Source organism: Sabethes cyaneus, chromosome 1, assembly GCF_943734655.1.
Source record: "Sabethes cyaneus chromosome 1, idSabCyanKW18_F2, whole genome shotgun sequence".
Lineage (NCBI taxonomy): Eukaryota > Metazoa > Arthropoda > Insecta > Diptera > Culicidae > Sabethes > Sabethes cyaneus.
The window spans coordinates 102,700,696-102,713,988 of record NC_071353.1 but is presented as its reverse complement, the minus strand read 5'-3'; the positions used below and the strand labels follow the sequence as shown (position 1 = coordinate 102,713,988).

General features: G+C 42.8%; 1 protein-coding gene across 1 annotated transcript; it reads left to right on the top strand.

The window, feature by feature from the left end:
* Window positions 1-753: 753 nt before the first annotated feature.
* On the top strand, window positions 754-6,941 carry LOC128746032 (uncharacterized). Its single transcript, XM_053843085.1, has 2 exons — window positions 754-6,800; window positions 6,875-6,941. The coding sequence occupies exons 1-2, from the start codon at window positions 754-756 to the stop codon at window positions 6,939-6,941; spliced, it is 6,114 nt and encodes a 2,037-aa protein (XP_053699060.1).
* Window positions 6,942-13,293: the final 6,352 nt, after the last annotated feature.

Here is a 13,293-nt window from a genome sequence, read left to right as displayed (position 1 = left end):
CATGCAGTTTCTTAAATCTAAATAAATAAAACTTAAATGCTATTTACGTACACCAGGTTAAAACTAGACGCTACAATCAGAAGATTTGTAAGCTGCAGTCAGTTAAAGCTATAGATACTACAAGTAAGAGATTTATAAGCCGAAGACGGTAAGCGTGCGGTTTCTTAAACCTAAATTAATGAAACTTAAACACAATTTACATACTGGGTTACAGTTAGGCGCTATAATCAAAATATTTGTAAGCTGCAGTCGGTTAAAGCTCTAGATGCGATAATAAGAAGATTTATAAGCCGATATCGGTAAGCGTCGTTTTCTTAAACCTAAATAGTTATACTTAGATGTCACTTACATACTAGATTAAAGCTGCAGACGCTATAATTGAAAGCCATAGAAAATTACTTTGCTCATATCAACCACTGAGCCGATCGACATCAGATAACGGCCAAATTAATTAATCGGACAAAACGTAAGTCTAATAAATATAACCTGATAAAATTTAGAATCTAAGAGTTTAGAAGCTCGGCTGCTAACCAGTAATCATAGGAACAGTTTCAAAAGCGATCTCAAAAATATTATATCTATTAAATTAATTCGTGTGTTCTACAGGAAAATCATATTCTGCTGCAACCAGAACCTGCTTTTCATTTATCCCGGTTGGCGAATATAATTTCGGAAATCATTTACGTTGAAACCGAGTTTTCAACAGCATATAATTTTCGTTTTTTGCGTACGAAGCGGTCAGTTTACGTCAAAATGCCGGTACGTGGTAATAAATCAAAAGCGAAAAGTAATAACGCGATACAATGTGGTGTGGTTGAATGTTTTGGTGGTGATAATGAGATTCAGAGTTGTGCGATACAAAATGTTGTTGATAACGCTAAGGCAGTGTCATCGGATGAATCACGTGAGGGACATGCTTGTAAGACGTGTCGCGGGCCGGATACTGAAGAGATGGTCCAGTGCGACGCGTGTGACGGCTGGCATCACTTTGCTTGTGTAGGTGTATCAGAAGAAATAGCCAATCAGAGCTGGAGCTGCACAAGCTGCGTTACGGCAAAATGGGTTCAGCGAACTAAGGCAGCTTCTGATGGAGCACCAGTACATGAAAGCGTAATCGATGATCGAAGATCACTGCGCAACCTAAGCATCGGGAAGATCGTTACCAGTAACCGTGGAAATCCAGTTATTCCTCCGGTTCTGCTGTCAACAAATCAGTTGACAGTTTCGTCATCTAACCAACAGCCAGTTCCGCTGGATACAGTGCCTGCACAAATGGCACCGCAGTATCAACTGAGAGGTGTAAGCAAACCAGGAGTTTGTATAAACGAAACGTCATCAAAGCCAACCCAGTCGTTGAAGGCTCCCCCAATCCAAGAGCGACGGACAGATCCAGCCCCAGCGTACTGTCAGCAGAATCAAAGGCCTTCATTGCCGGCTGTAAGTCTGCAAGTGATCGATGTAGAGAAAGCTCTCTCAGAGATCTCTATATCCTCATCGCGAAAGTCTGCAAAGGATCGTGCAAAGCTCCAGCTCATGAGGCTACAGGAAGAACGAGCATTTCAGTTACAGCAAGAGGAAAAGGCAGCGCAAGAGTATAAGTTGTACTTAGACAATAAATACAAAATCCTTGAGAACCTGGCGAACGATAAAGCATCGAGTCGAAGTTCAAATGTATGCGGTAGCCGAGTAGAAGAGTGGGTCCGAGGCACTGCTCCTATAGCCATAGATACAGCTGAAGCCGCCGCTCCAGAACGATCTCGGAAGCACGACGACGTATTTCAGCAGCAACGGGAGGAATTGGAAAAGCAAGCAAGTACAATCAATCGAATGCGGGAAGAGCAGTTGGAACAAGGTAGGCTTCTACGCGAGCAGCAACAGCAGTTATCGAATTGGCATGCAGAAGTAAGGTCGCAACCGCGAAATCGAATTTCTTCTCACCAGGAGCCTGGACGATTCGTTCCACACGCTCTACCACAGTCAACACAGCTCCACCCGAGAGAGCCTGGTGTGTTGCGTAGCACGCACGAGAACCCGACCAACGACCATAACACTTTCTCAGTAAAATCATCGTCAGTGGACGAGTACGATCAGTTCCAGCTGTCACGTTCTCAAATTGCTGCCCGACAGGCAGTTTCCAAAGACCTGCCTATATTTTCTGGGAATCCTGAGGAGTGGCCAGTTTTTATGTCGATGTACAATCGCACCACCACAATGTGCGGATTTACAGACGATGAGAACATAGTTCGGCTGCAAAAGAGTTTGAAGGGCAAGGCCTACGACGCTGTAAAGAGTCGATTGATGCATTCCGGAAATGTTTCAGGGATACTAACTACCTTGAAAATGTTATTTGGACAACCCGAGGTAATCATACAGTCGTTGATCGATAAAATAAGCTCACTGCCGCCGATCCGAGAAGACAGGTTGGAAACGCTAATAAACTTTGCTGTGAGTGTTCAAAACTTTTGTGCAACCGTAGATGCATGTGGAATGCAGGAATACATCTATAACGTTACCATGCTCCACCAGCTCGTCGGAAAGCTACCATCGTCGCTGAAACTAACCTGGGCTCAGCATCGTCTCACACTAAAAAATGTCAACCTTGCATCCTTTGGACAGTGGATCTACACCTTGGCGGAGGCAGCTAGTGTCGTCGTTTTCCCACCTACGGTACGAGGAATGCAATCCACTCATAATGAAGCTCGTGGATCAAGGAAAGGAAACGCATACCTTGGCGCGCATTCTGAAACATTTCATCCTCAAGAAAACTACGAAAGCGATACGGAAGAACCATCAACGGTGGCAGCAACGTCACTCAGAGAAGCCTGTCCAGTTTGTAAAGGAAGCTGCAAGTCTGCTGACAAGTGTCAACGCTTTTTAGAGCTCTCTAGGGAATCGAAATGGGCAGTCATAAGAGAATTTGGATATTGCCGAACATGCCTGCGAATTCATAGAGGAGTTTGTAAAGCAAAACCATGTGGCAAAAATGGATGCACTTACAGGCACCACGCACTGCTACACAATGATTCCAGACAAAAAATAGCAGGGATTCCTGAACGCACACAATCTCCACTACCCGGTACTAGCCGTTCCGACTGCAACACTCATCAAGCAACAGGAAGCTCTGCACTATTCCGTTACCTTCCTGTAACACTTTATGGAACAAAAAAGGCGATTCGCACATTTGCATTCCTGGATGAGGGATCCGCGCTTACGTTGCTCGATCAGGATCTCGCAAATGAGTTGTGTCTTGAAGGTTCAACACGACCGTTGTGCCTTCGATGGACCGGAGGAACTGAAAGACATGAAGCTAACTCACGCGTTTGCAACCTCCAAATTGCCGGAATCGACAAGGAAAGTAAACAATTTCAACTAGACGAAGTTAGAACTGTTGAGGAGCTGTTATTGCCACAGCAGACGCTAGACATATCTGAACTGTCACAGCTGTATCCGCATTTGCGGAATTTGCCGATTGAATCATACAGCAATGCTCGCCCTCGTATTTTAATCGGCATGAAACATGCTCAACTCATTCTAATGCTTAAGTGTCGAGAAGGTAGAATGGGTCAACCAATCGCTATAAAGACGCGTTTAGGATGGACCGTATGTGGGGGATGGAGCACAGCAAACGACGCTAGCCTACACCATTACACCTTTCATGTCTGTCAATGCAGTGATGGGTTCGACGAGAATCTACATCAGGCAATGAAGGATTACTTCGCTCTGGATAGTCTTGGAGTGACGAAGTCGGAAAAGCTATCCCTGTCGACCGAAGATAAACGCGCGATGCTTCTACTTGAATCGCTTACCCGTTTAAAAGAGGATCGATACGAGTGCGGTTTGCTCTGGAGATACGACGATACCCGTCTCCCTGACAGCCGATCAATGGCACTGCGGCGATTCGTATGTCTTAAGAAACGACTCGAGAAAGACTCTGACCTAGCAAAAACGCTCCAGGATAAGATAATCGATTACGAGGCGAAAGGCTATATTCGTAAGCTCACCGAAGAAGAAATTATGCAGCGAGTGCCGCGACGTTGGTATTTGCCGGTTTTTCCCGTGACGAACCCGAACAAACCTGGCAAGGTTCGGATAGTTTGGGATGCTGCGGCTAGCGCTCACGGCACGTCATTGAACTCCGCCTTAATAACAGGACCGGATCTGCTGGGCTCTCTGTTTGCAATCTTACTCAACTTTCGAAGACGTAGTGTCGGGCTCACAGGAGACATCCGTGAGATGTTTCACCAGATAATGATTCGGCTGGAGGACCAACCGAGCCAGTGTTTCTACTGGCAAGATAGTCATGAAGATACAGTAGTGTACGTTATGCGGGTTATGACATTTGGGGCTTGCTGCTCCCCCACCACAGCACAGTTTGTGAAGAACACCAACGCTGAACGATTTGCATACGACTACCCAGCAGCATACGAAGCCATTACGAAATCTCACTACGTCGATGACATGCTCGTAAGTGTTGATACAGAAGAGCAAGCTATTCAGTTAGCCAAAGACGTTGAGCATGTCCATGCGGAAGGTGGATTCGAGATTAGAAATTGGATAAGCAACTCAAGCAAAGTGCTGGCGTCGCTAAAAGGATCGGAGGCCGATGAAAAATGCCTTGATTTATCCTCCGAGCTAGCGACGGAAAAAGTTTTGGGAATGTGGTGGAACACGCGTGACGATGTGTTTACATATAAAATCGGATGGCACCGCTACGATACGGCTCTGTTAGCCGGGCAACGTCGTCCCACGAAGCGGGAGGTACTGCGCGTGCTCATGTCGATTTTTGACCCACTTGGACTGATTTCTCACGTTCTCTCGTACTTGAAGATTCTCCTACAGCAAATCTGGCGTTCTGGCGTTCAATGGGACGAGCCCATCAACGAAGACTCATTCCACAAATGGCTAACTTGGCTAAAGGTTCTGCCGCTCGTTGAACAATTACGAATACCTCGGTGCTATAACAAGTTATACTCAATGGACGATGCAGACGAAATACAGTTGCATACGATGGTGGACGCCAGTGAAAATGCAATGGCTGCTGTTTGCTATCTCCGTTTTCTTAAAGATGACATCTTCAACTGTTCTATTGTAGCCGCCAAAACAAGAGTTGCTCCACTAAAATTTGTATCAATTCCAAGAATGGAACTGGAAGCTGCACGCCTTGGTGCGCGTCTATCTCTCACGGTAGCAGAATCGCTATGTATTCGAGGCTTCAAAAAGTTTTACTGGACAGATTCTAAAAATGTCCTCTCTTGGATCAACTCAGACCATCGTCGATACAACCAATATGTTGGTCATCGTGTCAGTGAGATTCTGGAGATCTCGGAAAGGTGTGAATGGCGATGGGTTCCTGGAAAACTTAACCCTGCGGACGACGCTACCAAATGGACTAGTTTACCAGATTTGTCATCCGACCACAGGTGGTTCAAGGGAGCCGAATTTCTTCAGTTATTGGAAGAAAATTGGCCTAAGTCGTCATGTTGTAACGAGGCGACCGAGAATGAGCTACGATCTTGCTTCCTTGCATGCCACACTCATCCGATATCAGTTCTTTCGTTTATTGATTTCTCAAGCTGGAAAAGACTTATTAGAGTCGTAGCACAGGTTCACCGATTTGCGGACAACTGTCGTCGTAGGCGAGCTGGGAAGTGCGCCACCACAGGTACGCTTACAACCGACGAATTGTTAAATGCTGAACAATCGCTGATCCGGCTTGCGCAACGGGAAATGTACCCTAACGAAATTGCAGCTCTTCAAGGTTCAAATCGTGATGCCGGAACCTCTGCCAAAGTCATTCCCAAAAGCAGTTCACTCTACCAATTAACGCCTTGGCTAGACGAACGAGGAATTATGCGTATGCGCACTCGCATTGCGGCATGCCACTATGCCACCGAAGACGCAAAGCAGCCGATCCTTCTTCATAAAAAACACCACATCACTAGCCTTATTGTAAACCATTATCACCAAAAGTATCACCACCAAAACCACGAAACGGTAATAAATGAGATTAGGCAAAAATTTCGCATACCACAGTTACGAGCATGTTATAACCAGGTACGAAGGTCCTGTCAAAGATGTAAGAACTATAGTACAATACCAAGGCCACCGTACATGGCTGATCTCCCGCCGGCACGCTTGGCTGCGTTTTCACGACCCTTTACACACGTGGGCGTGGATTATTTTGGGCCCATCGAAGTTGCTGTTGGAAGAAGAGTGGAGAAGCGGTGGGGCATACTAGCCACCTGTTTAACTGTACGAGCGATTCATATCGAGGTCGTATACTCACTTAGTACAAGCTCGTGCATCATAGCCATTCAAAATTTTATTGCACGTCGCGGCGCTCCGCAGAAAATCTACAGTGACCGCGGTACCAATTTTGTGGGGGCGAATCGAGAATTACGGCGGATTTCGGAAACCATCAATCAGCACGAACTTATGAAGGAGTTTGCCGATTCCGGAATCGAATGGGTATTCAACCCACCTCTTTCACCCCACATGGGCGGCAGCTGGGAACGGCTAATCCGGACCGTTAAAAGTAATCTGATGGTAGTTTGTCGATCTAAGAGGCCATCTGACGAGGTGCTCCACAATCTACTGGTACAGGTGGAGAATATAGTTAATTCACGCCCGTTAACTCACGTGCCGATTGACGAAGATTCGGCCCCAGCTCTAACACCGAACGATTTTTTGCTAGGTTCGTCCAACGGATCGAAACCACTTACTACCCTAGACGATAGTGGTGCGACCCTTAAAATGAACTGGTGTACTTCGCAAATCCTAGCAAATCAGTACTGGAAGCGGTGGGTGTCAGACTACCTTCCAGAAATCACTCGACGAACAAAATGGTTTAGTCGAACAAAACCGCTTTCAATAGGAGATGTAGTGGTGATTGCGGACAACAAAATGCCCCGCAATTGTTGGCCCAAGGGGAAAATCATTAGTACCAGAGTAAGCACAGATGGACAGGTAAGATCTGCGACTGTACGGACAGCGAATGGGATTTATGAACGCCCAGCGACGAAGCTAGCAGTACTGGATGTCCGGCGCGACGAATAGTAAGCCAGCAAACAGCTGGCGTACTCGGGGAGGAGTATTGGCCATAGCGGCCTGACGGCACCTCTCATTATTATCTTGGTCGCTGGACCTGTGCAAATGCTATACAGTGCGAGGGTATCAGAACTCGATTGTCATTCGAGAAGAAAATAAAACAATAGAAAGAAGATCAGATAGGACGCTGCATCTCATTGCAATTCCAATTTCCTAAATAAGTAAATTGCTAAAGCTAAATTATAAACTATAATTAGTGCAAGTTTCACCGTGAATTATACTACTTAAATTTCTTAATCAAAATTTCCTAGTCGGTAAGCATGCAGTTTCTTAAATCTAAATAAATAAAACTTAAATGCTATTTACGTACACCAGGTTAAAACTAGACGCTACAATCAGAAGATTTGTAAGCTGCAGTCAGTTAAAGCTATAGATACTACAAGTAAGAGATTTATAAGCCGAAGACGGTAAGCGTGCGGTTTCTTAAACCTAAATTAATGAAACTTAAACACAATTTACATACTGGGTTACAGTTAGGCGCTATAATCAAAATATTTGTAAGCTGCAGTCGGTTAAAGCTCTAGATGCGATAATAAGAAGATTTATAAGCCGATATCGGTAAGCGTCGTTTTCTTAAACCTAAATAGTTATACTTAGATGTCACTTACATACTAGATTAAAGCTGCAGACGCTATAATTGAAAGCCATAGAAAATTACTTTGCTCATATCAACCACTGAGCCGATCGACATCAGATAACGGCCAAATTAATTAATCGGACAAAACGTAAGTCTAATAAATATAACCTGATAAAATTTAGAATCTAAGAGTTTAGAAGCTCGGCTGCTAACCAGTAATCATAGGAACAGTTTCAAAAGCGATCTCAAAAATATTATATCTATTAAATTAATTCGTGTGTTCTACAGGAAAATTATATTCTGCTGCAACCAGAACCTGCTTTTCATTTATCCCGGTTGGCGAATATAATTTCGGAAATCATTTACGTTGAAACCGAGTTTTCAACAAAGAGCAAGAGCCGAAGGGATTCTTATGCCAGCGTATTCGTTGAAACGAGAAAAGTGTGGACTTCGCAACATTGCTAGGTGGTGCTGCTAGATAAAGTCAGTAGGATTGATTCACTAGCCTTGTAATTGTTCTGTACTCCAACTAACCGGCTGCGAAGTCTGTCGATAAAGAAGGGTCAAGTATTAGAAGATTCCCAAGGCCTTGCTTTATTATTTTCTTTAAAGAAAACTACTGCAGAATGACATTGAATGCTTGTCGAAGGTTACAGTGAACATGCTCTTGGAAAATCGCAGTGCTTTGAGTGGTTCAAAAAAAATTTCAAAATGGTAATTTTGTTGTGAGAGACGAAGACCGTGCAAGGCCACCGAAAAAAGGTTTCAGGAACAGTGAACTCCAAGCCGGTTTGGACCAAGATGACCGAAAAACATAACAACAACTCACGGATCAATTGAGTATGGCTGAAGAAACCATTTCCAAATATCTGAATTCTTCCGTAGGATTGTGACGAGTCATGGAAAGTGGATTTGTTTCTAGAATCCTAAGCGTCAAAAATCTTGGATAAGCACAGGAGAACCATCAACAACGGTTGAATGGTCAAATCACTATGGACGAGACAATCGCCTCTATTCTACATACCGACCGGAGCCAGATCCGATCAGAATTGCGCTTCGATCAGAATACAACGTATGCTATAACACACGTCGATCGGGACGTTTCTGATCGTAACAGGCTCGATTGAAATCTAGAATCGAGGCGAATGCTTTGTGCTATTTTGTGGAATCAGAAAAGTTCGATCTACTATGAGCCGCTCAACCTGGGGAAACCGTTAATACTGAACGCTATCTACAACAAATTATCAATTTGAATCGAGCTTCGGGTGAAAAACAAGCCGACAAATACTCCAGAAATGATGGAACAAGCGTGCCTACGCATCATATTTGAGGGAGTTAGAAGGAAAGGGGTGTAAGTGACAAAATTGAAAAAATCGAGATAATGATAGCAAACGATACTTTGAGCATGGTTTTATGCATGCTAGAAAATTCATATCAAAATTTTACCGTTCAATGACTTTTTTAGAAACATGAAAAAAAAGAGCAAAATAAAAGTAGGGTTTCGCTCGGAAGGAAAGGGGTGTGTAAGTGCAAATAACATTTTCAAAAATGTCTTATAAATCCCAAAAATTAAAATGCTTTTCCAAGATTTCAATAGAAATTAATAAAGTGAAGTTAACAGAACCATAGTGCGTCATTAGTTTTGTATTTTAACCTGACGAATTTTTTAGCTAATGTTAACTTTGGATCCGATTTTCTCGAAATTTACTTTTTGTCACTTACACCCCTTTCCTTCTGAGCCACTCATTTTTGTAGATTTCAGGAGCAGCGTATGATACAGTCATGGCAAATAATGCACGAGCACAGTTCTCCGGACAAACTGACGTGACTAATCTAAGCCACCCTGGAGCGAGAGATGTGCTACGTGCGTGTTTCGAAGGCACCCTCGAGTCCCTTGGGACGGTGAAGGCAATCCACGCCTGGATTGGGTTATAAATCAATGAATATAATCCAAAATAGCTTCTGATGATTGAAAATAATTCGCCATTTCCTGAATAATCTCTTTATAAGGTTAGGCTATGTTAGTTTTTTTTTGTAAACCCCCCCCCCCTAAGAAAAATTTCTGACTACGCCCCTGTTCAAAGTTGAAATGATTTTATTTTGAAAGCACATAACAGTATGAATTTGATTTCAGATTAGCATCAAACAGTAGCTATATTCTATGCTCTACCCTGACTCTACTGCGTTCAAAATCTTTTTTTCGTTTTTTCGTTTCGCATTCACAGCAAATCACCCTATTAAAGTTCGACTTATTCCTACGTCAAAAGATCTGTAAATATATTTGCGCTTACCTAGTACATTAACAATCCTTTCCATTTTCTTCGTGCAAAATGTAAATAATCACGTCTCTCCTCGTAGAGTATTTTATTTGCACCGGTGCAGCGTGCGTACCAGGACGAAAACACAGTTAATGAGCACCTCCGGAAAATTTAATTAAACTTAATCACTCCATAAAGAGCCACTCAGCATTACTTGGAAAAGCTAATAGTCGCCCCTGCTCGTGGGAAAGAGGATTATTGCATATAATTTCACTAATCACACTAAGCGTAAATGCTCAAATATATTTACCTCACTATCAACGTTATTACAGGGCTGAAGAAAAAGGGTAGTGCTTATGATGCATAAGAAACACACGTTGAATAGAGGTGGGAAATGCTCCTTCTAGGACTAGGAAGGAGGCCTGGTTCATCAGCGATTTATGTACAAAGGATTTTGGCTGTAACTTACAACAGCTTATTTTTATAAAATTCATTCGCGAATAATCCGATTCTGTGGGAATCGTTAAACTTAGTTATTCTTATTGTTGAGTAAGATGGAAATGAATTGTTGGTAGCTTCTACTGTTATTGCGTCTACGGACACAATGATATTGGTGAACTTGTGTCGATGTACGCAAACAGGCGATGGTAAATAGTAATATGTATGTGAGCGTCTTGTATTATGCGGCTCTGTCTTTATGTCGTGAAGTTTAAAATGGCCATAAAATAAAGAACAAAAAACAGAAACATTAGGTTTAGAAAGCCACTATTTTCACATTTTCATAGAAAATTACCCAAGGAACTTAAAAAAGATATTATTTTTGGGTAGCAGCTCTGCCAAACATCTTTTCACTCGATTTCAAAACTAAATTTACATATTTCTCTTAATGAGTACAATGTGATTTCAAAAATTACAGCCCCATCGTTATCCCCAGATTTTTATATAAGAATTACTCATCGCCATGAGGTATTCCGTAACGATCCCGAGATACAGAGTTTTGTAGTAAGTTACCCCCAATTTCTCATGTAAAACCAACAGCAAAATGATTTATTCTTGAAGCAGTGAGTCGCTATGCAATGTAAAAATACTTTGTCATTTTGTGGAAACCTAATATTTCCAGAGACATGGGCAAAAGTAAATTAGAGGGTTTGATAAGAGGTTTAGGTGCTCCCATTAATCGAGGGGATTAACCCACCGGCACCAAATTTTGGACTTTTACTTTCTGACCTAAAGCGAACAATCTGGCAAAATTTGGTTCAATTTTATGAGGGTCGATTACACGTTTGAACTTTTTCTCTGTCATTTGTTGTGGAATGAACCATATAACAATCGTTATTATTTATATTTATGTTATTACAGAATGTAATCTTAATTTTCTCATAAATTTAATCAAGCTGGAGGTAGTATTCCTTCAATCCTCAATCTGCAAAAACCTCAATGTGAAAAATATAACCTAATTATTTGACAAGCTCGCTAGGTTGTTGTCAATCACTAAACTTTGCAATTTACGTTTTATTCTCGACTCAATTTAGCTCGGAAAACTGCGGCTACGGTGAACGACATTATCATTTGCTACCATTGCCGGTCCAGTATAATGCTCTGATGCGAGTTTACTGATAGGCGATAATAAAACTGTCAGTCTAAATTTAACGTATATAACAAAAAAGTCGTAAAAGAAGAATAAGAAAAGAGAAAAAAAACTTCAGACTCAACTGGTGTCCTTGCGACGCTGCCATCTCTCGATGCGACGGGAAATGGTTCAAATAAATTTAATCTTCACGTTTCCGGATTTGACGGCCCCGTTGATCGGACCATTTACGGCTTGCAAATTTCCAATTTGTGATCGGGCGTTTGTTTTTCAGGAAAAACAACCAACCGCACGACAGATAACATTCGACCAAATTAGGTCTTTACTGGGCCGTTAACAGATCAGCTTCGTTAAATTGTATTATCCTTTTTGCCCATTTCAACAAGTTCATTCAACAGGGCATGACACATTCTTCTCGACGGTATTTTTCGGCAAACGAACTGACATATAGAGAGAGGTTTTGTTTGAGAAAGGTCTACATGTGCGTTTAGCTAGTGGTGACAATCGAAGGTACATTTGTATACCATAAATAATGTTGACTATCAATTCACATCGTGCCAGAACAGAACGGAACAGGTGAAATGTAGCTGTACATACTTATTGTCTTTTTTTAGAATTCCTCTTAGAGCACAGGATATTTTCGTTGTCCCCTTTCCCCTGATATCCACTAGACTGGCTATATTCAGCGTTCAGAATTCAATTTTTGTACAAATATCAGTTTTGTTCATGATCAAAAGTCGAATATATTATCCATGGAGGAGATGAATAGTTGATGTTCAAAATGTTAGATTGATTCGGATTGTGAAAGTATTTTATACTGCGAAATTAATTAGAAAACTTAGAACAAAATTTATTACGTATGCCTCACTCGGTACCTTTAGCAAAAAGAGAACAATTTAACATAAGGTGTCTGGACGAGACCCATAAATATGGTTGCCATACGGACGATTGCTATAATGTATGTTTGCTGTACGGTATTGGTAATCCTATTGTGCAAGAGCCCCTCATTGATGGTGAGTTTACTTATCGTTTACCCGTCGGTCTATATCCACCCCTGCCGCGAGCGAACGTCATAATAGAATGCAGTCATAAACTCTCTCTCCCTCTCCGCTCTCTCGCAAGCGGCTTCCCAGTAAGAATTTGTCGTAAGACTTCGGACAGACCCAAGCAAGAGTTACGAGAGATTCAGGGCGAGACGGCCGCGAGTGTTCGCCAGTGACCCGCCGTCGGGAAGCAATTTTGTTGGTGCCAGCCGGATGCTAGATCAGATACAGCAAACTCCCGACCAACAGCAGCTGATGCGTGAATTCATTACTCCCACTTGGCGCTTCAATCCGCCGGTTTCGCCCCACATGAGCGGCAGTTGGGAGCGCCTTGTCGGTTCCGTTAAACGTAATCTGACCGAAGTGCTACACCTGTGGCGTCCCACGGATGAAGAGCTCAAAAATGCGCTGACGGCGATAGAAGGTGTTCTCAACGCGCGGCCTCTTACTCATGTGCCGATTGAGGATGAGGCGGCTCCAGCTCTCACACTCAACCATTTTCTCTTGGGTTCATCAGACGGATCCAAACCGTTGACGACGATCGAAGGGGATACTCCAGCATTGGGACGTGGTTGGCCAACTTCTCAGTGGTTAGCTAATCTCTTCTGGAAACGCTGGGTCAAGAACTATTTATCCGAAATAACTCGGCGCACCAAGTGGTACGAGATGGCCAAACCTCAGGAAGGGGATATAGTTGTAATCGCAGACCCTGACCACCCT